The following is a 27604-nucleotide window of genomic DNA, read 5'->3' on the forward strand; positions in this document are numbered from 1 at the left end:
GGTGTAGTCTAGATTTAGATGTATCGTGGGAACAAAATCGGATATATGGCTTTGTAACCAGGCAACGCGGCAACAAACGTGTTTGCTTTTACCAGTGGTTGTTTAGGTAGACTGGATTAAAGAAGAACTGTGCATTTAACAAAAGATCCAGCAGATGACACTTGCATGGGACGATAACAGCTGTTAGTGGTATTAAGTAACATTCATTCGACTTACAACCGACATTTTTGAAATCAAGCTGCGTGCCATGCTCGAACATCAAATTATATTGATATTCCCCCTGCAGCAACTTCATTCGCCTGAGGTCATGTAATAGTAGTGGTACTAGATGTGGCTGGGTTTTCCAGTTTTATATGAAAAGCCTTTAAAACCCATTACCACGTAGGCTATCTATCTAGATTATCAATGTGTGCCCTCACGAGTTCTAAACGCTATAGATAAATAGTTTATTGACTATATCACAGGAGGTCGTACCTATCCCCCTTCCCCCTAACCTCCTCTGTTGCGGGCCTGGGCACTCTCAGAGTGCCCAGGCCCACAACTACAGAGTGACTCTGTAGTTGATATGAGCCACATTACAATAATAGGAGATACATATTGACAAGGATATTAAAAATTCCGTAATTTGCGTTACCTAGGAAACTTTGAGTATTAGTCTTGGCAGCATAACACGATTACTCCGTTTTGATCGGCAGAGGTATGTTAAATACTTGCAATCGGAGGATTCTCTAGGCTAAAGACTGCCTGGTGCCAACCAGGAAAACTATAGAAGGATAGAGGGGCAATTGATGTCGTTGGGATTGATAAGTTCCAACTCTTGATGCGGGTTTCACTCAGATGAATAAAATGGCCCAACAGTAGTTATGCCAGGATTATAATACATAAAGTCGACCCCCGTCTTTTAGAAATTATGAAATTGCCGTATTAACAAATGAAATATGACGGAGGTCCGTTTCACGAGGTGCATTCAATGTAAAACAATTTGTCTACATACAAACTGCCCTAAAATCAGTGTCCTAGAATGAGGTCAAGTAATAGTTAAACTATATAATATAAAATTATCATAAAGCCAATGATTGCTTTAATGTTTTTATTGGTGATATATTGATTCGATTAAGTTTTTCAGGTTGTATGAGTCTATGATTGATGGCAATTCCATGCTTAACAAATGATACGTCCTTCTTAGTTTACCCTAACCTAGTCTGTGCGTGCGGAGGCATCGTCTGTGGGACTTTAAACAGTCATTCAAGACCAAGATATTGCTCAAGATCTCGCGACTATTATCTTCCTAGTCAGTGCATGTGTTCCGCGAAACCTGCACCGTTAGCTGCCAACTGACCAACCTCTTTCAACCCGTCCAGTCGTCTGCAACGATGCTCGCTCGTCGCGTATCCCAGACTGCGCAGCATGAGAAGCGGCCGAAAGGATCTCCCTCAGACATGGTAATTCTACGAACTCAGAGAGTAACTAGTAATTGCCAAGTTCTTTGTCTCTTTTTCGATGTGAATGGTTTTACACAAGGGAGGGAAACCCCTTGGTAGTGAAAAGGCTGAAACTGTCTCGAGCCTACCTTGATAAGAAGGTTACTCTTGCATCCCATCTCAGCTAACAGGAGAGGTGTTTCGCGCGGGTGGCATTATCCATTAATTCTTTGTGACAATGCCGCTCGGGCACCAACTTCGGTGATTCATTTACCGCCGTTGTTGGTCGCAAACTTATCTCTTCGGAATATATCAGCTCCTCGGGCCTCTGCTTTCATAACAAGACTTTATAAGTTTATTGAAATGCCGACAAGGTAGAGAAATAAATATAAAACTGGCGGAGCTCCCTATCGCCTTTTCTGTTTTGATTTGTCGGTATTTATGCTTCCGATGCACAACAGGCCGGCTACCTCTCAAAGGAACAGCTACTGACATCTCCCGTGTTCTCGAGATGAAATCGACCCAATCTTCGACAGTCTAGATCAGGGATGGGGAACCTTTTTGTGCATGAAGGCCACCTTGCAATTCATCGTCCCACATACTGTAGAGGCCGCACTGAACAATTTTTTTTTTTTCAATTGTTTTATCCCTTTTTAGGGGACGGTGTAAGTTTTCCACTCCCCTCCCTAAAAATTCAGTTTAAAAATATTTTTTTATTTTAAAAATGTATGTATAAAAAATTTAAATTATTTTTACAAATTTTTTTAAATTTCGAAGTGGGTGCAGAATTTACACTTGACCCTTTTTTTTATTATACCCTTTGTTTTTAATTATACCCTTATAAGTTTCAGGTGTATAATGATTTCAGGCTTAAAAAAATATTCAATGTCTTTTAAAAGAATAATATGTAAATCAAAGGCCGCAGAAGGCCGCATTTGATGGCCCGGAAGGTCGCATGCGGCCTTAAGGCCGCAGGTTCCCCACTGGTCTAGATGAATGTTGTTTTCCATTGTTCCACAGAATATTGTGTTGCTTACCAAACATAAAGGCTATCCAGCCGAAGAAATATATCTAAGAATATCTCATGTAAGTGTAGAACAGGCATTTAACACGCAGCTCGCATTCTCTTAGTCGTGGGTTTGAGTCCCGCACATCTTTCCGATACCTACTCGTGACTTGCCTGCGCCCACAGCCCACGCGCATGGGGCAAAGGTGTCTTTAGTCTTGCGACGACTTGCGACTTGTCAAAGTTACGCATCTTCTGACAAGTTCCTTATATTTTTCTGTAGCTCCACGTGCCTTTACTATCCCGCGGAAATACTTTTGCCATGCCATGCCGACTGCAAGTGCACGAACTGTAATTCTTCGATTCCCCATAGAATGTTTAGAACTACATTGTATTAGGTTTGAGAAGGAAATAATCAAGAACTGGTTTACCAATAGATTGGATAACGAATGGAATTAATTTGGTAACGATGTAGTGAGCGCTGAAACATTATTAAGAGAAGATTTGATAACTTTACGGATAGGGATAACAGGTGGTAAGGGGGCATGGAACTCCCTTATGATCTTTTACAGTCTTCTCCATTCTTATGTTCAAAATATTCCGACAGGTGACCTTTCGGTCTATTACTGAAGCGGGCACAAAATAATAACAATTTCATTAGCTGGAAATCCGTAGCTCTACTGACAGCGGCTGGTCTATCCCTGAGCGCTCCAGTATATCTCTCTCGGAGGAGACTTTAGGCTGCACGTTGTATTAATGTGGGACTGTTATATTAGTAAGTCATCCCTCCTTGTGTGAAAGGGGAAGGAAATACAAGACAATCGAGATTAGAACCAGGGCTCTCTAGAAACAGTGTCAGCCCCATAGGTTTGCACCTCCCGATAGAGGTAAGGGTGTTGAGTTTTTAAAATGAGTGGCAGAGATTATTTCACAGTCTAATATGCAGAACCGCCACTTGCAAGTAGGTACCCGTCATTGATCAGATGTAGAAAAATGCAAAAATAGATCATCATATAGAAAAAGACCAATTGGCAGATATTACATCATACTACTTAGGCATTTATCTAAACGGAACTTGAAACATCAAAAAGCACATCCCATCGCATCTCCAAGAAGCCTATTCTACTTATTGAGTGCGAAATTGTTTGTGGTTCTTAGACTAAATTTACGCCATATTTTTTCCTGGTCATAGTGAAAAATGCAATTTCAATTTAATTGTTATTTTAATTTATTTTAATTTGATCTTAATCTATTCTAATTTTAATTCAATCTGTTACCTTGAATATTTGTATTACCCCCACCCCTTACCATGTGTCTACTAAAGATACTAGGCTATATGTTTTAGGAAACTTTGGCGTGTTTTTTCTTTTATATTTTGTATCAGTTTTGTGACTCGTCGTTGTGCACTTTTCAGTGTGTAATTTCCTGAGATTATGGATCGCACAGAAACAGCATTTTCCAAAAGAAAAAAAAGAGTTAATGTTCTGCATAGTTGGTTGGTAATAGCTGGACTTTTGAAGTTAAAAGATCGCGCTATCAGTCCTAGAATTTTATTTGTTTTCTCTTTCCATTTTAGTAAAAAATAATTCCAGATCATTTGCAGTCGTACTTGATGTTATTTTTACCTGTATGCAGAAATCTACACTTACTAATAGCTGGAATTTTGAAGTCAAAAGATCGCCCTATCAGTCCTAGAATTTTATTTGTTTTCTTTCCATTTTAGTAAAAAATAATTCCAGATCATTTGCAGTCGTACTTGATGTCATTTTTACCTCTACACTTACTTGGGTTTTATTTCATTCGTCTTCACTCCAGCTTGTTTAAATCTTGTTGAATATTCAGTTAATTTGAGTGATCATTTGTAAATCTACTAAGCTTAGTATCACCAGTAAATATAGATACAATAAATTTCAATGTATGTCTTTGTCACTAAAATATACTATGGACGGAAGTGGCACAAAAACAGATCCCTGAGGATCTCCGTTCGTAGGCTACTACACGAGCAAGAAGTTTGGCCATTCTAAAAAAAAAAAAAAAAACTCGTATATAACAGTTGCTTAACTTAACCAATTGCTGCTCTACTTTATTATATCTCTTTTTTCATGCAAAGCGAATGTGCCTTTCGCATGGGACAGTATAAAAAAAAATCCATAACACGAATATATATATAACTTGCCCTGTTTTTGTCGTAGTTTGAGATCATCGTTGTAAAACTGCAATAGGTTTGTCATGCAACAATGTTCACATCTTAAACCATGTTAGCTACCATTTATATATTTTTTTCTAAGTAATAATCTATAGCATCACACGTAATGATAACATATGTGATACCAGTAGCAGTGGAAATTAACTGTTCAAGGGATGTACCTACATAGTATTGGGAAAACAGACTAGGTGGGAAACAGTGTCACGGCGTACCGTGACAAAAAAATATATATATATATATATATATATATATATATATATATATATATATATATATATATATATATATATATTCCATATATATATATATATATATCTATATACATATATAGATCAACAATTCGGATGCTACAGATTGCCACCCATATTCGGGAGAAGCGAGCATTATTCCGCTACTCCTTGACTTCCAATGACACAAACCGAAGGATGAGGAGTTGTACTGTACTGCCGGTTAGTCGTCGGGTAGAACATGGGACCTGTGGGTATGTGGGTCCTACAGCTTTCCATTCGTGGTTGAAAGGAAACTCGACCTTCTTTACTGCATTTATTTCTTCTCACATCATTCCAAACGCTTCCCAAACCGGGGAAGGGAGGGAATTGAGAACTTCGTGTCCCATTCGGTCTCCTACTAGTTCCAAGACTAGTTCTGAGACCAGACTAGTTCCCTATAGGAGTACAATTTCCTCATAAAAATATACCTCATCAATGTGAAAATGGAGTAGGGTATCTGAAAGATTATTGAGGCAGAAGAAATCCTTATAAGACTAAAGCGAGGTAACATGAGGTTAATATGCCTCTTCTTGTAATATAACATAGGATAGGCCTCTTCAGCAATCTTTAAATTACCCTACTTAAGGTTTACAAATGATTTTAGGTTATGTTATAAAAGGTTAGCGAGACCCTTAATTGTAGGTTAGGTGAGGTGTAGGCTAACCCCCTATACGGCAGCCATTTCGTGACACGCTCATGCATAAAAAAAAAATAAAAAAAAAAATAATGAGAATTTGGTTTTGGCACATATTACTTTACATAAAACAGAGTATAACATCGTTATGAGAACCGTAAAAGGGTTATCCAAACGCGTAGCAACAACACAGCATCCGTGTAACTTGCATTCCCCCTTTTATGTCTCATTTCCTTTTCTCTATATCGGACGTGGTCTCTTCACTTAATGTTAATAACTGGTTCTGACTTTAACTCTTACCTTTTAAAAGGGATAATTTGAAGAAACCATTAATAGCTTTGTTCGGCCGTCTGGCAGTGTTCACGTGGCATCTTTTCATTCTATCAGACCACGTGAGCGTAAGAAACATCGATAACGTTCTTGATCCCCTTTGTCCGATAGCGAGAGCAGGAGTATAATTTGACATAGTAATTTTTTTTACATGTGTTTGTTGACGAATACAGTCCTTTTTATGGATTTCATTATAATTAATGTTAATGATTACAAAAGTAATTTAAATATATTAGAACTGGATGATGAATCAATTTCTAAGTACATCCAAAATATTAGAGGGATAGCTTTTCACTCTGACAAAAGAGAAGGGTACACGTAGATGTGAAGATGGACAAGACAATAATGAGGTAGTTTAGGTGTAAAGAGAGTGGAAGGTGCAGACAAATACAACGAGTATACGATCCAAGCGTAGAAGGAAGAAGAGGAAGGCCGAATGCAGGAAGGAGGACAAGTGTGAAAAGGGGGTTGGAGGCGAAAATAACAATGGAGGACACGGATGATCTGCCTCACGACTGGGGTGAGTGGAGGAGGTATATGAAAGGAGGCAGGGGGGGGAGAGATAAATGGGAATGGAGAGAGGGAAAGGAATGAGACGTTGCAAATTGAAGCCGCAAAGGAGTGATGTGGGAAATTATATATATATATATATATATATATATATATATGTATATATATGTATATATATATATATATATATATATATATATATGCATTTCTTATTAAATAACACAGCAAATTGGGCGTTAGTTATCTTCTATTCTTCTAATAACTTTTCTCTCTGAAGGAGGGAGAGGGTATACAATACTTCCAAACGAGTCCATGATTGGGCAGGAAAATTAACATTTTACGACGTTTCGCCAATGCATTAGGCATCTTCTGGTAATTTATTAAGAAAAGATACATACTAATATATTACAAAGATAGATACATTGGGAGAGATCAAGGGACTGTGACAGTTCATCCTTGCCAGCCCGCTACTCGTGATCCATACAACTCTAGGGTCCCGCACATATTTTGTTGTATGTTAATAAGTGGCATATAATTTCTGATCACTGCCTCCATGCATTTTAGTTTTGTTTTATTATTATTCCTGGCGATTATCATTGTGTTCTTGTTTAGGTGTTCTCTTGATATGTTGCTTATCACTACATGGGCGAAAGGTTCACGCAATATGCCTTTTGCCATCCTTATGGTTTGGAGAGAACCAAAAGATCATACTTCAGATTACCACTTCTGCATTACAAATATAAAAGGTATAACATCAACATCCAAGCATATTGTAAAATATCCTAATTTATCATCTGCTATGAGACCAGTACCTCACAGTCAAGACTTTCCTGTACCTGACCCTCCAAAACAAATGGAACTAAGTGATGATGAGTCAAGTAAGGAAGTTATGGAAAAAGAAACAGAAGACATGGACTTCCAGCCAATCTGTTCTTCAAATGAACCACATTTATTGAGTCAGAGAGATCTGAATGATCTTGTGCGGATTTAAAATTTGTCAAAAAAGCGATCTGAACTTCTTGTTTCCTGGTTAAAGGGCTTGAATTTTTTCCAGAAATAAATTCAAAGTTAGTTGTTATCGTAAGCGACATGTGATTTTGAACAGTTTTCCTTGAGGATGGTGTGGTGTTTTGCAATGATGTATATTTTGTTATGGAGGAACTTAACCATAAATATGACAGGAATGATTGGCGTTTGTTTAATGGCTCTTCAAAAGGGAGCCTGAAAATTGTTTTGCTCCACAATGGAAATAAGTTTCCTTCTGTTCCACTGGCCCATGCAGCTAACATGAAGGAAACATATAAGAGTGTGAAGCTTCTCTTGCAAAATAATTAAGTATGAAGAACATAAATGGAATATCTGTGGTGACCTAAAGGTTGTGGTACTTTTACTTCGAAATGCAGCTGGGTTACACAAAGTTGTGTTGCTTTCTTTGTGAATGGGACAGTCGGGATATATGTATGAATTTTTTTTTTTAAAGTAATAAAAAGATGATTTGGAAGGAAATTAAGAGAGGAAGAGGAGGCGAATCAAGTAGAGAAGAAAAGGTAAAAGGTGCATATGGAGAGATGATAATGGAAGAGACGGCAGTAAGAGGAAGATAGACAGAGTATTTTAGGGAGTTGCTAAATGTGAAGGAGGATAGAGAGGGGAAGATAGTTGCAGTAGGAAGCACTAAGAAAATGACAGTGATGAATAAAGAAAATTGAGTAGAAATAAGGAAAGGTGAGGTGAAAGCAGTTGTTAAAATGATGAGAGCAAGTAAGGCACCTGGGTTGGATGGGTGTCATACGGATTGCCTAAAAAAAGGGGTACAGTGATGGTGGACTGGCTGGTGAGGTTGTTTAATATTTGCCTAAAAGAGGCTAGAGTGCCGTAATACTGGAGGAGTGCCTGTATAGTTTCACCTTACAAATGAAAAGGGGACAAGTGTGAGTGTAGTAGTTTCAGATATATCAGTTTGTTGAGTGTAGTTGGGAAGACTTATGGGAGGGTTTTGAATGAGATAATTAGGAGAAGAACAGAGGGAGTAATTGGTGAGGAACAGAGTGGATTTAGGGCAGGTAGGGGTTGCGTGAACCACGTTTTTGTGTTAAGGCAGATATGCGAGAAAGTTTTAGGAAAAGGTAAGGATATTTTTGGACCTTTTGGGAGGTATTGCAAATATATGGGATAGGAGGAAAACTATTAAGAGCAGTTAAGAGTTTGTACGAGAGTAGTAGAGCTTGTGTTAGAATAAGAGATGGAGAGAGTGAGTGGTTTGAGGTAAAGGTTGGACTTCGCCAGGTATGTGTTATGTCTCCTTGGTTGTTCAATTTATACATGGATGGGATAGTGCGAGAGGTAAACGCACGAGTAATGGGCCGGGGATTGGAAATGGCTAAAGAAAATGGCAAAAAATGGGAGATAAGCCAGTTGTTTGCTGACGACACTGCGCTTGTAGCAGAATCAGAGGAGAAATTAAGGAAGTTAGTGGCAGTGTTTGGGAATGTAGTAGGGTGGCAATGAAAAATACCTTACTATGGTGAAATAATGTATTAAGTCACAGTTCGATAAATTTATACGAAGTACAGAAAGCGTGTTTACACCTTGAAGGTACGACAAGAACTGACGCCAAGCTCGGTTTACCGGGAAGATTCATACCAGAGCGTGCGGGCAGAACACTTGGTTCTCCCATACATTGTACATAAATTATATACATCAAAATAATCAACAATACAATAAATAATGAAATTAATGTCCAACAATACACCCAATAATTAATAATACAATGGGGAAAATATACAGCTTGAGGGATATCATTAGCTAGAGACAGAACAACTGGGACTAGAGACTCAGGGATAACTAACTATGCTACATCCTACTCAAACACTTCCACATTACGAATGAGAACATTGTCCTGCAGAGAAAAATGTCCTGTAGGTAAATCTGGTAAAGTGGTATCATAACTAGTTCAATTCGAAGCTTCAAGATTCGTTTAGACAAACACTTAAGCAAGATCCTGTAATGCCTGTCATTTATTTTATATCATTTATTTGTTATTGTCTGCTTATTATTATTTCCTTGATTATCATTTATCATTAGTTATCTGTCAATTTATTAATATTTACTGTTTACCTGATTGTTTATTACTTAACTTTACCTATTTATTCATTTATTAATTTTATTTATTATCTATATTATTATAAATTTTATTTGTTTATCTATCTATTATCATTATATATATATATATATATATATATATATATATATATATATTTATATACATATATATATTACAGGTGAGAAATGTAATCACACATTTGTCAATCACGTAGAACACAGCTGAGCTCTCTTTTCCATATTTAATGGAACGTTTATGTCCATTAAATATGGACAAGAAAGGTCAGTTGTGTTCCAACATGTTAAGCAATTCAAACATTGTTTAGATTGGGACAAAGCTGAGCTTATTTATAAATCCAGATGTGAGTTCAGGAGAAAAATGGTAGAATCTACTATCATTGAATATCAGCCCAACATGAATATTTCAAAGGGGCAATGGTCCCCGGATATAATGTCCGGACTCTTCATCACTAACCTATTGAAAACTTATTTGCCTCCTGACCTCACATACGGAGTGAGCCGAGGGTAGAGACCTCTTCCCATGTTCCCCTTTCTTTTGTTAAGGGTGCTACTTAAGCAGCACGCTCTCTCTTAATTGTATCTACTGAAGAGGATTGCAGTTTGCAATCGAAATATATAGATTCCCCGTTTCCAGTCTTTTCTACTCCAACAGTGGTTTCTACGTGATATATATATATATATATATATATATATATATATATATATATAGATATATTTACCCGACCTAGTTATAGACCAAAAGGTCTCCTCTCGGCATGCTCCTCCTTTGAAATCCTTTGTAATCCTTTGTAAATGACAACAGACCAAACAGGGTCCTCACGTTGAGCTTTGGCCAGATCTTGCAGGGAGAAGTTGTCAATCACTGTAACTGCAGCTACAGGTACATTACGTGAAAGTACATCAGCAACATTGTTTGCACGTCCCGGAATATGCTTAAGGATCGGGTTAAAATTTTCAGTTGTAAGGAACTATCTGGCTAGGCGGCCTGAAAGAGTTTTGCCCTTGAAAAGATGTGTGGCAGTAGTGTGGTCCGTAGACTGTAATGAGGTATCCAGATATATCACGAAAATGCTTTAAAGTCCACACCAATACTAAGGCCTCTAAATGTGTGACAGAGTAGCGAGACTCAGGCTTGTTAAGAATGCGACTAGCATATGCAATAACATGTGGCCTACATCCATCTACTTGCTGCATAAGTACAGCTCCAATACCTGTACCAGAAGCATCTGTACAAATAGTAAAGGGAAGACTATAATCTGGGAATGCCAACACAGGCGCTTCAGTAAGTGCATGCTTCAATGAATCAAAACTTTCCTGATGAACATCACGCCACTGGAAGGAAGTATCCTTCTTGAGGAGACGTGTAAGGGGAGATGCAATTGAAGCAAAATTCTTAATAAATGTACGATAGTATCCTGCCAGTCCAAGGAAGGAACGTACATGGTCTATTGACCTAGGTGTAGGGAAGTTCCTAACTGCTTTGACTTTATCATCTGTGGTGTGAATACCATGTTTGTCTACAACATGACCTAGGAATTGGATGCTAGACTTAAAAAGAGGAACACATGGGCAAATTGAGTTTCAATTCAGCTTCAGCAAAATGTTGCAACACCAGGGACAACTTATGGAAAAGGCTTTCCACATCTTTGGAAACTAAGATTAAATACTCCAGGTAAACAAAAAGTCCGTTTCTTACTAGGCCATGAAAAACTGACTTAAGCGTTGGCATGTCGAGGCAGCATTTCGTAACCCCATGGGGTAACGAAGCCATTCATAATGACCTGTTGGAGTCTAGAAGGCAGTGATCTTACGAGACTTCTCCAAGGGAATCTGCCAAAAGCCCGCCTTTAAGTCTAAGGTGTACCGTATTACCTGTTCCTATAGACTGTAGAAGATCACTTAACACAGGAAAGGGTAATAGTCTGGAATTGTGACCTCATTGACTCGCCTGTAATCAATAACAGGACGGAAAGGTTCATTTTTCTTAGGCACCAGGAGGAGCGGCGAGTTCCACTCTTTGACTCTTGTACAACGCCTTCACTTAACAAGTCGTCAACCAAGGACTGTGCTACAAGCCGACGAGAATGAGGCAACCTGTACGAGGGTACGTAAATAGGGCGAACACCTGGCTTAAATCAGTGTTAAGGACAACACGATCCGTAACTCTTAATGGGTCACCAGGTAAGGCCAATGCTTGACGATGGGTCACTAACAGGCCAGTGAGACGAGGCGTCACCTCTGGAAAGACAATCTCACCTACATACGGTGCATACTTAGAAGCCAAGTGAGTTGTGTCACTTATTTGTGGAGACCGTAGCACAGTAGCAGCTATGATAGGCAGCGAATCCTGGACAATGTCAACATCAGCAACTTCAAAGGAACCTAAATGACTACCAGGAGAGAGTGTGATGGGAGCATCAGTGACGCTGGTTACCATAGCTGTGGTAACATAATCCTCATAAATAGTGGAGAGAGTTCCCTCGAATGCTAGACGACGAACACAGAATCAGGCTGAGATAAGACGTCAGAACCAATTAGAGCACCTGAAATGCGCACCGGGACTCGAACTGCACTTGAAGGACCAATATAATGCTTGCCAACGACAACAGCAGAACAAGAAAGAATAGAAGAATCTAAACGATTAAAACTCTTTGAAGAATACTGTATTGTCTGATCATGCACAGGTGAGCTATATATGGAAACTAGCTATCCGTTGCAGGAATAACAGATTTATGAAAAGTCACTACACGGCGCCTAGGAGATATATCTATGCCATTAGCTGTAAGAGTGTCAATGCCCAAGAGACGATCACACATGAGAGCATTTCCAGAAACTACATAAAAATTAACATGAAAAACGGTAGCATGGGAAGAAAATCTTAAAGGAATGCAAATAGGCCGAAGAATACACAAGTGAGAACCTTGTACAGAATGCAATCCCTTTCAAAAAGGAGATAAGGAGATATCGTATAAATGCTTGAGACCATAATATATAATAAGCCCTTTTACTTATAAGACTACATTATGTTCCAGTATCTACTGTTACGGAGATAGGCGTTTTTTCTATATAAAATTTAAAGGTAAGTGATTGAGAAGACTCAGCAACCACCAAAGGGATGATCTGAGACCGGTTATTATAAGTCAGTCCCTTGGTTTTTTATACGGGCGCTGGTGAAAATGGGGCTGAGTTTGCCCAAGACTTGAAGAGGTTTCTGTTTTAAGTTTCTGGATCTTTGAACACTGTTCAGCTGAATGCTTACATTGGCCATGGACATGGCAGTAGCTAAGTTTATCCTGAAGCGTTACTCTAGAGAGGTCATATGTCGTATTAGAAGATGTATCAGAGAAGTTTCTACGTACAGGGATGTGCTTTGAGTTGTGCTCTTGACGCTTACGGCGAAAGCAAAAAGCACTTGTGTGACCTGACTTGTTACAATAGGTACATGTAAGTACAGGTAGTGATAATGTAGACGAAGTAGTGCTTTGGGCAGGTATTAATGACTGAGTGTAACCCCGATTGGTGATTGTTGTATGGCGGTGGACGGCGCTTCTATTCAGGGCGTGGGTGCACCTCTGCCGCCATTGTAACCCCGTTGGTGATTGTTGTAGTCTGGCGGTGGACGGCGCTTCTATTCAGGGCGTGGGTGCACCGCTGCCACCATTGTAACCCGGTTGGTGATTGTTTTGGTTACATAAGGTGGACTTAATGCGGGCAAGATAAACTCCAAAACCGGGGTTTCTTCTATTTTATTATAAAATGATCTGGTTTGATATTAACAAACTATATATGGGCCCTTTCGGCAAAATACAGTAAGTGCCGGGCCCTGACCTCGGGGACACCTGCTGCTGGCAGGCTCCCGACCTGCTCAGGTTTCCTGTTGGTTACATTATCGTCGGTTAATATAGGAGGTTAATGGGTTGTCGTAGGTAAAGGTGTTAGTCTTGCTATTCTATACATTGGGGTCAGTTCTATATATGGGGGTTAGTCGTATGGTTGGTAGGTATGGTTAGATATTATATATATATATATATATATATATATATATATATATATATGCGTAGGTAACCACTAGGAAAAGTAAACTAACGAAGCAGAGCGCTTTCGTATAATTTACTTTTCCTAGTGGTTACTTACGCATTTGTGAACACACGCTCCTAGTGTTTTTATTGCATATATATATATTATATATATATATATATATATATATGTATATATATATTAGCTTATGGGTAATATAATAGGGATAGGTATAATAAAGGGGGTTTAATGGGTTTTTCTGGTGACATTGGGCATCTATATCTTGTTTGTCTGAATTCTGCTGCGTTAGGTTTTCTGTGGTAAGGTGGTTGTTCTGGGAAAGCAAGGTCAGCAAGAGGGGGAGGTAGTGCCATGTTGCAAGCATGTGGATCACGTGCGTGGTAGGTGATGGTTAGTAATGGTTACAGGGAGTGCAGGAGGAAAACTAGGAACACCGGTATGCTTTTGTGCATTGATAACACTTAAAGAACCATAAGACACTTCCTTTAGTTTACTTGAAAGCCTTGTTGCAAAAGACAATCCGTCTTATAGCTGAGAGAAGATGCTGCTCTTCTTTTAAAAGGCACCAGTAATAGGATATAAAAAAGATATTTCAAAATAAGGCGGAACCTATCCAAAGTGATTGAAACAATTATTCTAAAGCTTCTAAAGCAATCTTGCTGGCCTTGGCCTGAGCACGCATATAGGTCAGTGTTCTCAAATGGGATGTGAGCACATCAGTTAAATGAAAACACCATTTGAAATTATCACCTATAAGGGAATCTGCAAACATTTTGAGAAAATTAGCTCTAAATGTATCATAATTATGGTTTAATGTTTTGGGGTTAAGACATGAGGCTGCCATCATTTCAGCTGCCAATGAGTTAGGAACAAGAGATCTCACGAATGAGATTTTCTCAGACCTACTACAGACATTAGTGTTAACGATGCTGTCCTCACATTGTTGAACGAGATCAGATGTTGTATAATGGAGACCCTGAGCTGGGAATTTAACTATGGAAGGGTCTTGATGTAAAAGTGTAAATGTACGTAGTGTTAGCCATCGTCTGAGATGGAGTTTGGTTGCTAAAAATTTATGGTAGCTTACTTTTTGTAGACATTGTAAAATAATATAGTAGCTGAAAGCCACTTCTAAGTAGCAACAACGCAAAAATAACAAGGAATTCTTAATACATACATTAATTATTGCAACCGCTTACAAAAACACATGTCCCACTAAAGGAAAGATTAATCCTTCTGGGCTGGCGGTCGTAAAATGCCCAGAAAAAGGTAAACAACAACCCCAATTCTTTTTAAAAGAATAACTAAATAAAATGGCACCACAAGAGGTGACTATATAATAAAGTGAAAGAAAGATGGCCGAAAATAATGACGTATCAAGAATGGCTTCCTATGACGTAGGGAACATGGTTACCTATCTATGACGTAAGCAATATGGTAGCCTGGCGAGATAATTTAAAAATACAAGAAAAATGAAACACAATAATAGGCGAACGTACTACTAATGCAAAAGACGGTGAACATAAAAAGTCTAGATGGGACGCCAAAGCTGGAGATCACGAGGTTTTTAATCACAAAAAATCACATGGCGCATATTTAAGTTACACTATTCATAAGCACCAACTTTTATATAATTCCTAAAGTGACTATATCACAAGAAACCCACCTGAAAAAAAAAAGCGCGTAACATGCTGGCCAGCCAAAGTTCGTATCACTCGACAATCATCCAAAAATTTTCAGAATAAATTTCTTTTTACCAAAATGTAGTACGGTGGCATTGAAAAGCACCTTACTATGGTGAAATAATGTATTAAGTCACAATTCAATAAATTTACACGAAATAGAGGAAGCGTAGACAAGAACTGACGCCAAGCTCGGTTTAGCGGGAAAATTCACACCAGAGCGCGTGGGCAGAACACTTTGTTCTCCCATACATTGCACATAAAGTTACACACATTACAATAATCAACAATACAATCAATAATGAAATAAATGTTCAACAACACACCCAATAATTAATAATACAATGGGAAAATATACAATTCCCAATTGAGCAATGCGAAAGTATAATACGCAACACAATACACATAACACACAACACAATGGTACGATGCTACAACGGTACCACACTATCACAGGAAGGTGGGCGAAAGAAGAAAGTTAAAGATAAATGTGGGTAAAAGTAAGGTGATGAGATGTACAAGGGTAGATGTCAGTAAATTAGAAGTGAGTATTAAGGGAGACTGGAGAAAGTGGATAGTTTTAGATACTTGGGTGCGAATGTGGCAGGAAAGGGAGAAGTGGAGGTGGAGGTGGAATGTAGATTGAGAGAAGTAAATGCCTTGGGGGATTGAAAAATATAATGAGAAATATACATTTGGGAATGGATGCTAAGAAAAGATTGTATGAAGTGATGATTGTGCCGACAGCACAATATGGGACAGAAACATGGAATATAAGAGATGAAATATCTGAGAAGTATGATAGAGGGTTACTAGGCAGGATAGAGTAAGAAACGAGGAGGTGAGGAGGAGAGCGGGGATGAAAAAGGAGTTAGGAGATAGGGTTGATGAAAGAATATTAGGGTGGTTTGGACACATGTAAAGAATGATTGAAGGTGTGCAAGGCAGAAATAAAAGGAGTGAACATGAGGGGGCGACCAAGGATGACATGGATGGATGAGGTAAAAGGAGCATTGGGAAAGAGGGGAATGTTAATTGAGGAAGGAAGGGAGAAGACAGAAGATAGGGGTGAGTGGAGAATGGTTGTGTATGGATGATGCTGTGATGCATGGAAGGGATTGGATGGGGGATAGGGAGTGAGGGAGTATGTGTAAATGATATTTTGATGCAGCCCGAAGGGATGTCTCTCCGTTTTCTCATTATCTGCATAAAGAGACGGAGAGGGGGTGGGGATCGCCGATTAAATGAAGCGGCCTTGCTGTGGATGCACTGTGTCTTGCTATATTGCTTCTGACCCAGGGCAGTGGACAGGATGCAGGAATGACCCGTCATCCAGGAGGAGCCAAAATAAAAGCGAGGGAGGGTACTAAATGGGAGTGGGGTATGTAGGGATGGAATGGATGTGAGTGGATTTTATGCCATTGTTTTTTTTTGTTTTTTTGTTTTTTTTTTTGCTACCTCTCTTGTAAGGAGGGAAAGTCGTTAATATATATATATATATATATATATATATATATATATATATATATATATATATATATATATATATATATATATATATATATATATATATATATATATATATATATATATATATTCATAAAGTAGTTATGTTGAGGGTAACAGATTATCCCCTTCAAAAATATAAAAAATGTGTATGTGCATACATACAAATAAATAAGTATACACACAAACACACACACACACACATACATACATACACACACACACACACACACACACTTCAACGAACGGACGGCTTAGAAGACGTTCTGAAGAAAATTGAAGTTTCGTGGATCCCAACGCAAAGAGAAGTGCCTATTGTATTTACAGGGTGGGGGGGGAAATTGCTCGTGGGGTAGTAGGAAAGTAGGGAAAGAGGAGAAGGGGAGGGATTGCTGAGGGAAATGGAAGGAAATGAGGAAGGAGAGGACTTGGCCCAGGCAGACAGGCGAAAGGTAAACAAACGGCCCCCCGACCAGCTGAGCGACGATGAAATGTCTAATAAAAATGTAAAGATTAGAAGTATAGATAAGAGCAATACAGTAGAAAGTGATGAGAATATTTTCCAGGGATTTAAAGAGGGTGTCTTCTAGACTGACAAGACTAGAAGAGAAGGTCGATAAGATGATCGAGGACTTGGAGCGTAGGTTCGGTCATGTTAACAACATTATACGGAGAGTTGAAAAATTGGAAGAACTAGAGAAGGCGAACAAAAACTTAACTAAGGAAATTGAAGCTATGCTCGTGGGGTCCCGTCTTCATATCTCATTTTATCTAAACTATTTTTAAATTCATGTATTGTTTTTGCACACACCACTTTCTCATCTAACTTGTTCCAACTGTCTATTACTCTGTGAGGAAAGCTGTTCTTTTTCAAATCTCTTCTATAGCTGTCTTTCTTGATTTTCTTTCCGTGTCCTCTTGCATTTCTATCATCCCATTTTATCAAATTCTCTCTATCAATAATTTCTATGCCTTTCATGATTCTGTAAATAGCTATCAAATATCCTCTCTCTCTTCTTTGCTCTAGTGTCTGTAGTTCAAGTGTTGGTGCCAATTTTGTAATTGCTCTTTGTATTCTTTCAAGTTTTTATATACATTTTTTTGTACTTGGTGACCATATCATTGCTGCATATTCCAATCTTGGTCTTATCAGAGTGATTAGAATTTTCTTCACCATTTCTTCATCCAGGTATGTAAATGCCACTTTGATTGTTCTTACTAAATTATAAGTTTCTCCAAAAATCTTATTTATATGTTTCTCAGGTGACATATTATTCATAACAATGACTCCCAGGTCCTTCTCATTTTCTACTTTTTTTATTCCTTCTTCTCCCAATTTATATGCTCCTGTTATTCTGTTTTTGCTTTTACCAAATTCCATTATACCACACTTTTTGGTATTGAACTTCATCTCCCACTTCCTACTCCATTCCTGTACTTTATTTAGATCTCTCTGTAGTGATTCACAATCTTCTTCAGTTTTCACTCTTTTCAGTAGTTTTGCATCATCTGCAAAGAAGCTCATATAGCTTTCGATTCCTTCATCCATATCATTAATATATATAGCAAACATTATTGGGGCCAGAACTGTTCCCTGCGGAACACCGCTTATTACTTCATCCCATTTTGAGTGCTGGTTTCTTATCACTACTCTCATTTTTCTTTCTTGCAAAAAGTCTTCCATCCAATTTATTAGTTTGCCCTGTATTCCTCCTTCAGTTTCTAATTTCTTAAGCAACTTCTTATGTGGTACTTTGTCAAAAGCTTTCTTTAGGTCTAAAAATGCACAGTCCGCCCATCCATCTCTTTCTTGTATTATATCTATTAGCCTTGAATAGAAACATATTAAATTGGTGATGCATGATCGTCCTTGTCTGAATCCAAATTGCCTTGGATTTAACACTTTGTTTTTTTCTAAATATTTTACCCATCTACTTTTGATAATTCTTTCACATATTTTTGCTATTGTACTTGTTAGAGAGACTGGTCTATAGTTGGTAGGTTCTTCTTTATTTCCTCCTTTATATATAGGTACTATATTTGCTTTTTTCCAATCTTCTGGAACTTTTCCTTCTTTCAAGGAACTATTTAGTATGCTATGTATTTTGTCTGCCAGTTCATTCCTGCATTCTTTCAGAATCCAGTTTGCTATTTCATCTGGTCCATGCGATTTTCTGACATCAAGATTACTCAAGTGTGTTAATATTTCATTCTTTGTTACTTCTATTTCTTCCATAGGGGGGACTTTCTCTTTCCATTCGTTCTCTTCAGGTTGTATGTTCTCCCTTGTAAACACTGATTTAAAATGTTTGTTCATAATTTCCTCCATTTCCATTTCCTCAGTGTATTCAACTCCCTCCTGTCTTAATTTCTCCAAGTCTTGTTTGTTTTTCAGTTTATTGTTTACAAATCTGTAGAATAGTTTTGGTTGATCTTTACACTTTTCTATGATATCTTTTTCATATTTTCTCTTTTCCTCTCTGCACGTTTGTACATATTCATTTCTATAACAGGTATATATTTTCCATTTTTCAGGTCTTCTGTCTTTTTTCCATCTGGTCCAGGCTTTGTCTCTTTTGTCTTTTAACTCCCTACAACTTTTTTTGTACCAGCATTTTCCATCGTCTTTATCTTGTTATGGTCTTGGGACATACTTTTCCCCTCCTTTTTTTGTAAATTTTTGTCAAAATATTCCATTTCCCTTCTATTGTTGTTTCTTCTTTGTATATTTCTTCCCAGTTTTCTTTTTGAAAGAATTCTCTTATTTTATCAAAGTTTGTTTTTTCATACATCATTCTTCCTTTTCTATATTGTTCATTTCTTTTCATATATTTTTCTTCATTAAGTTCCAGTTCAATCAATATGTGGTCACTTTTACTTATTGGTGTTTTATATTCAATTTTGTCCACTATTCTAGGTTCAGATGTAATTATTAGGTCTAGTCTCGATGGCTCTTCTTCATTTCTATACCTAGTGTTCTCCTGTATCCATTGTGTCATTGTATGGTCAGTAACCATCTCAAGTAGAGCGTTTCCCCATGAGCCGTCTCCACCCTTTACTGTCATTTCTTCCCAGCAGATTTCTTTGCAATTAAAGTCGCCCATCATAACTATTTTTCCTCCCTCTTCCATTATCTTGTTTAATGTTATCTTTGTGTCCTCTAACATACTTTTATGTTCACTCTCTTCCCATGAGGCTGTTTTCGGGGACACATAATTTATCACAAACTTTCTGCTCTTCTTATATCTGTCTTCTACTTCCATCATTATCATCTCTACTGTATTCTTTCCATATGTGACACACTTCACGTTTCTATCCTTCTTAGTCAGGAACATAACTCCACCCCCTTCCTTTTTCACTCTGTTTCTAATCCAATAATTATATGCATCATGTCCTACACTGTTGGGTGGTAGTGGACCTTTTAATTTTGTTTCTACAATTCCCATTATGTCTGGTTCTTTTTCTTTCAAATAATCATTCAGCTCATTCAATCCTGTTATTAATCCATCTATATTTGTGTAAGACACTCTTAGTTTTCTGCCACTTCCATTGTGTTCTCTGTTTCCCTTTTGTTTTTTCTCTTGTATGTCGACTTTCTTTAGTTTCATATTCACTACTCTCCAATAGAATCTCTCTTTTTCTGACTCCGTTCTTATCTCGTTTTTTTCCTTAGCTTCAAGTCTTTTCTGTTTTTCTTCCTCTCTTTCCTCTTTATTCATTTCCCTTTTTATCCATACCTTTTTATATTGTTCACTTGTTGCTAGTTTCCCTGTTTTGGATAAGATATTCTCAGCCGTAGTTTGTGACCTGAATTTAATCTTAATTGGTCTGGTCTTGTCTGTACTATATTTCCCGAGCCTGAATTTCTCTTCGATTTGTTTCATTATTTCTGGTTCATCTTCCTGAACTAATTCTAGTAAATTTCTTACTTTTTCATTTTCCTCTTTGATTCTTGTGGTTCTATCTGGGTTATGTTTCTCTTCCATTCCTAATATAATTATACATTTCTTTTTGTCTGCTAAGTCTCTTACTATATTCTCCTTCTGTCTCATCACTTTAATAACTGAGTCTTCAGTTTGTTCATTCATTTGCTGTTTGATTATGTCAGTGAATGCAACTTTGCTATTTTCTTGGATTTTTTTTCCAACCCTCCTTGTTCTCCTTATTATTCTCCTTTAAGACTTTATTCTCTTCTTTTACTTCTTTTAACTGTTTTTTTAATTCTTCAATTTCCTTAGTTAAGTTTTTGTTCGCCTTCTCTAGTTCTTCCAATTTTTCAACTCTCCGTATAATGTTGTTAACATGACCGAACCTACGCTCCAAGTCCTCGATCATCTTATCGACCTTCTCTTCTAGTCTTGTCAGTCGGGGGGGGGGGGGGGGGGGGGGGGGGGGGGGGTTTTGCGCCCCCCCCCCCCACCCTCTTTAAATCCCTGGAAAATATTCTCATCACTTTCTACTGTATTGCTCTTATCTATACTTCTAATCTTTACATTTTTATTAGACATTTCATAGTCACTCAGCTGGTCGGGGGCCGTTTGTTTACCTTTCGCCTGTCTGCCTGGGCCAAGTCCTCACCTTCCTCATTTCCTTCCATTTCCCCCAGCAATCCCTCCCCTCCTCTTTCCCTACTTCCCCACTATACCACGAGCAATTCCCCCCCCCCACCCTGTAAATACAATAGGCACTTCTCTTTGCGTTGGGATCCACGAAACTTCAATTTTCTTCAGAACGTCTTCTAAGCCGTCCGTTCGTTGAAGTGTGTGTGTGTGTGTGTGTGTGTGTGTGTATTTACCTAGTTGTATTTTACGGGAAGGGGAGCTATGCTCGTGAGGTCCCGTCTTCATATCTCATTTTATCTAAACTATTTTTAAATTCATGTATTGTTTTTGCACACACCACTTTCTCATCTAACTTGTTCCAACTGTCTATTGCTCTGTGAGGAAAGCTGTTCTTTTTCAAATCTCTTCTATAGTTGTCTTTTTTTATTTTCTTTCCGTGTCCTCTTGTATTTCTGTCATCCCATTTTATCAGATTCTCTCTATCAGTAATTTCTATGCCTTTCATGATTCTGTAAATAGCTATCAAATCTCCTCTCTCTCTTCTTTGCTCTAGTGTCTGTAGTTTAAGTTTTTGTAGTCTCTCTTCATATGATAGTTTTGAGAGTGTTGGTGCCAGTTTAGTAATTGCTCTTTGTATTCTTTCAAGTTTTTTTATACATTTTTTTGTACTTGGTGACCATATCGTTGCTGCATATTCCAATCTTGGTCTTATCAGGGTGATTAGGATTTTCCTCACCATTTCTTCATCCAGGTATGTAAATGCCACTTTGATTGTTCTTATTAAATTATAAGTTTCTCCAAAAATCTTATTTATATGTTTCTCAGGTGACATATTATTCATAACAATGACTCCCAGGTCCCTCTCATTTTCTACTCTTTTTATTCCTTCTTCTCCCAAATTATATGATCCTGTTATTCTGTTTTTGCTTTTTCCAAATTCCATTATACTACACTTTTTTGTATTGAACTCCATCTCCCACTTCCTACTCCATTCTTGTACTTTATTTAGATCTCTCTGTAGTGATTCACAATCCTCTTCAGTTTTCACTCTTTTCAGTAATTTTGCATCATCTGCAAAGAAGCTCATATAGCTTTCGATTCCTTCATCCATATCATTAATATATATAGCAAACATTATTGGGGCCAGAACTGTTCCCTGCGGGACACCGCTTATTACTTCATTCCATTTTGAGTGCTGATCTCTTATCACTACTCTCATTTTTCTTTCTTGCAAAAAGTCTTCCATCCAATTTAGCAATTTACCTTGTATTCCTCCTTCATATTCTAATTTCTTAAGCAACTTCTTATGTGGTACTTTGTCAAAAGCTTTTTTTAGGTCTAGAAATGCACAATCAGCCCATCCATCTCTTTCTTGTATTATATCTATTAGTCTTGAATAGAAACATATTAAATTGGTGACGCATGATCGTCCTTGTCTGAATCCAAATTGCCTTGGATTTAGTACGTTGTTTTTTTCCAAGTATTTTACCCATCTACTTTTGATAATTCTTTCACATATTTTTGCTATTGTACTTGTTAGAGAGACTGGTCTATAGTTGGTAGGTTCTTCTTTATTTCCTCCTTTATATATAGGTACTATATTTGCTTTTTTCCAATCTTCTGGAACTTTTCCTTCTTTTAAGGAACTGCTTATTATGCTATGTATTTTGTCTGCCAGTTCATTCCTACATTCTTTCAGAATCCAGTTTGCTATTTCATCTGGCCCATGCGATTTTCTGACATCAAAATTACCCAAGTGTGTCAATATTTCATTCTTCGTTACTTCTATTTCTTCCATAGGGGGGACTTTTTCCTTCCACTCAATCTCTTCAGGTTGTATATTTTCCCTTGTAAACACTGATTTAAAATGTTTGTTCATAATTTCTGCCATTTCCATTTCCTCAGTGTATTCAACTCCTCCTTGTCTTAATTTCTCCAAGTCTTGTTTGTTTTTCAGTTTATTGTTTTACAAATCTGTAGAATAGTTTTGGTTGATCTTTACACTTTTCTATAACATCTTTTTCATATTTTCTTTTTTCCTCTCTGCACTTTTGTACATATTCATTTCTATAACCAGTATATATTTTCCATTTTTCAGGTCTTCTGTCTTTTTTCCATCCGGTCCAGGCTTTGTCTCTTTTGTCTTTTAACTCCCTACAACTTTTGTTGTACCAGCATTTTACATATTCTTTTTCTTGTTTTTGTCTTGGGACATACTTTTCCACTCCTTCTTTGTAAATTTTTGTCAAAATATTCCATTTCTCTTCCACTGATGTTTCTTCTTTGTATATTTCTTCCCAGTTTTCTTGTTGGAAGAATTCTCTTATTTTATCAAAGTTTGTTTTTTTCATACATCATTCTTCCTTTTCTATATTGTTCATTTCTTTTCATATATTTTTCTTCATTAAGTTCCAGTTCAATCAATATGTGGTCACTTTTACCTATTGGTGTTTTATATTCAATCTTGTCCACTATTCTAGGTTCAGATGTAATTATTAAGTCTAGCCTCGATGGTTCTTCTTCATTTCTATACCTAGTGTTCTCTTGTATCCATTGTGTCATTGAATGGTCAGTAATCATCTCAAGTAGAGCATTTCCCCATGAGTCATCACCACTCTTTACTGTCATTTCTTCCCAGCAGATTTCTTTGCAATTAAAGTCGCCCATCATAACTATTCTTCCTCCGTCTTCCATTATTTTAGTTAATGCTATCTTTGTGTCCTCTAACATACTTTTATGTTCACTCTCCTCCCATGAGGCTGTTTTCGGAGGCACATAATTGATCACAAATTTTCTGCTCTTCTTATCTCGGTCTTCCACTTCTATCATAATCATCTCTACTGTATTCTTTCCATATATGACACCTTTCACGTTTATATCCTTTTTTGTCAGGAACATAACTCCACCCCCTTGTTTTTTCTCTCTGTTTCTAATCCAATAATTGTATGTATCATGTCCTACACTGTTGGGTGGTAGTGGGCCTTTTAATTTTGTTTCTACAATTCCCATTATGTCCGGTTCTTTTTCTTTCAAATAATCATTCAGTTCATTCAATCCTGTTATCAATCCATCTATATTTGTGTAAGACACTCTTAGTTTTCTGCCACTTCCATTGTGTTCTCTGTTTCCCTTATGTTTTTCTTTAGTATGTCGAACTGCTTTATTTTCATGTTCACTACTCTCCAATAGAATCTCTCTTTCTCTGACTCCGTTCTTTCCTCGTTTTTTGCCTTAGCTTCAATTCTTTTCTGCTTTTCTGCCTCTCTTTCCTCCTTATTCATTTCTCTTTTTATCCATACCTTTTTATATTGATCATTTGTTGCTAGTTTCCCTGTCTTGGATAGAATTTTCTCTGCCGTTGTTTGTGACCTGAATTTAATCTTAATTGGTCTGGTCTTATCTGTACTATATTTTCGAGTCTGAATTTTTCCTCAATTTCCTTTATAATTTCTGGTTCATCTTCCTGGACTAATTTTAATAAACTGCTTACCCTTTCATTTTCCTCCTTGATTCTTGCGGTTCTATCTGGGTTATGTTTCTCTTCCATTCCTAATATAATTATACATTTCTTTTTGTCAGCTAATTCTCTTACTATATTCTCCTTCTGTCTCATCACTTTAATAACTGAGTCTTCATTATGTTCTTTCAATTGCTGTTTGACTATGTCAGTGAATGAAACCTTATTCCCTTCTTGAGTTATTCTCCAATTTTTAGCTTCTGTAGCTATTTTCTCACTGTTTTCATTACTATTCTTCTTCAATTTCTCATTCTCCTCCTTTACATTTCCTAACTGTCTTTTTAGGTCCTCTACTTCTTCAGTTAAGTTTCTGTTAGCCTTCTCTAGTTGTTCCAATCTTTCAATTCTCTGGAAGATGGAGTCTACCTTACCTAACTTACGTTCCAAGTCCTCGATCACCTTATCAACTCTCTCCTCTAGTCTTATCAGTCGGGGGGGGGGTTGTGTCCCCCCCACCCTCTTTAAATCCCTGGAACATATTCTCGTCACTTTCTACTGTATTTCTCCTCTCTATACTTCTAATCTTTACATTTTTATTTGCCATTTCGTCATCCGGTGGTCGTTTCATGTTGACCTTACGCCCGTCTGCCTGGGCCAAGTCCTCCACATCCTCATTTCCTTCCATTTCCCCAGCAATCCCTCCCCTTCTCCTCTTTTCCTACTTACCTACTGCCTCACGAGCAATTTCCCCCCCCCCCTGCAAACACAAAAAGGCACTTCTCTTTGCGTTGGTATCCACAATCTGCACTTTTCTTCAGAGCGTTCGTCAAGCCGTCCGTTCGTTGAAAGTGTGTGTGTGTGTGTGTGTGTATTTACCTAGTTGTACCTAGTTGTATTTTACGGGAAGGGGAGCTATGCTCGTGGGGTCCCGTCTTCATATCTCATTTTATCTAAACTATTTTTAAATTCATGTATTGTTTTTGCACACACCACTTTCTCATCTAACTTGTTCCAACTGTCTATTGCTCTGTGAGGAAAGCTGTTCTTTTTAAAATCTCTTCTATAGCTGTCTTTTTTTATTTTCTTTCCGTGTCCTCTTGTATTTCTGTCATCCCATTTTATCAGATTCTCTCTATCAGTAATTTCTATGCCTTTCATGATTCTGTAAATAGCTATCAAATCTCCTCTCTCTCTTCTTTGCTCTAGTGTCTGTAGTTTAAGTTTTTGTAGTCTCTCTTCATATGATAGTTTTGAGAGTGTTGGTGCCAGTTTTGTAATTGCTCTTTGTATTCTTTCAAGTTTTTTTATACATTTTTTTGTACTTGGTGACCATATCGTTGCTGCATATTCCAATCTTGGTCTTATCAGGGTGATTAGGATTTTCCTCACCATTTCTTCATCCAGGTATGTAAATGCCACTTTGATTGTTCTTATTAAATTATAAGTTTCTCCAAAAATCTTATTTATATGTTTCTCAGGTGACATATTATTCATAACAATGACTCCCAGGTCCTTCTCATTTTCTACTTTTTTTTATTCCTTCTTTTCCCAAATTATATGATCCTGTTATTCTGTTTTTGCTTTTTCCAAATTCCATTATACTACACTTTTTTGTATTGAACTCCATCTCCCACTTCCTACTCCATTCTTGTACTTTATTTAGATCTCTCTGTAGTGATTCACAATCTTCTTCAGTTTTCACTCTTTTCAGTAATTTTGCATCATCTGCAAAGAAGCTCATATAGCTTTCGATTCCTTCATCCATATCATTAATATATATAGCAAACATTATTGGGGCCAGAACTGTTCCCTGCGGGACACCGCTTATTACTTCATTCCATTTTGAGTGCTGATCTCTTATCACTACTCTCATTTTTCTTTCTTGCAAAAAGTCTTCCATCCAATTTAGCAATTTACCTTGTATTCCTCCTTCATATTCTAATTTCTTAAGCAACTTCTTATGTGGTACTTTGTCAAAAGCTTTTTTTAGGTCTAGAAATGCACAATCAGCCCATCCATCTCTTTCTTGTATTATATCTATTAGCCTTGAATAGAAACATATTAAATTGGTGACGCATGATCGTCCTTGTCTGAATCCAAATTGCCTTGGATTTAGTACGTTGTTTTTTTCCAAGTATTTTACCCATCTACTTTTGATAATTCTTTCACATATTTTTGCTATTGTACTTGTTAGAGAGAGACTGGTCTATAGTTGGTAGGTTCTTCTTTATTTCCTCCTTTATATATAGGTACTATATTTGCTTTTTTCCAATCTTCTGGAACTTTTCCTTCTTTTAAGGAACTGCTTATTATGCTATGTATTTTGTCTGCCAGTTCATTCCTGCATTCTTTCAGAATCCAGTTTGCTATTTCATCTGGCCCATGCGATTTTCTGACATCAAAATTACCCAAGTGTGTCAATATTTCATTCTTTGTTACTTCTATTTCTTCCATAGGGGGGACTTTTTCCTTCCACTCAATCTCTTCAGGTTGTATATTTTCCCTTGTAAACACTGATTTAAAATGTTTGTTCATAATTTCTGCCATTTCCATTTCCTCAGTGTATTCAACTCCTCCTTGTCTTAATTTCTCTAAGTCTTGTTTGTTTTTCAGTTTATTGTTTACAAATCTGTAGAATAGTTTTGGTTGATCTTTACACTTTTCTATAACATCTTTTTCATATTTTCTTTTTTCCTCTCTGCACTTTTGTACATATTCATTTCTATAACCAGTATATATTTTCCATTTTTCAGGTCTTCTGTCTTTTTTCCATCTGGTCCAGGCTTTGTCTCTTTTGTCCTTTAACTCCCTACAACTTTTGTTGTACCAGCATTTTACATATTCTTTTTCTTGTTTTTGT

The 27604-nt window shown here is 37.3% G+C and overlaps 1 protein-coding gene across 1 annotated transcript in view; it reads left to right on the forward strand.

Annotated features, from left to right (window-relative positions):
* The first annotated feature begins 1054 nt into the window (after positions 1–1054).
* The window catches only part of LOC143032223 (uncharacterized), a 40983-nt gene continuing 14433 nt past the window's right edge, over positions 1055–27604 (forward strand). Inside the window, exon 1 of the mRNA XM_076196692.1 lies at positions 1055–1442. Within this exon, the coding sequence (XP_076052807.1) occupies positions 1374–1442 (69 nt within the window). The 5' untranslated portion in view covers positions 1055–1373. The remainder of the gene's footprint in view (positions 1443–27604) is intronic.

Source organism: Oratosquilla oratoria, chromosome 13 (genome assembly GCF_046742065.1).
Source record: "Oratosquilla oratoria isolate Oo_2021 chromosome 13, ASM4674206v1, whole genome shotgun sequence".
Classification (NCBI taxonomy): Eukaryota; Metazoa; Arthropoda; class Malacostraca; order Stomatopoda; family Squillidae; genus Oratosquilla; species Oratosquilla oratoria.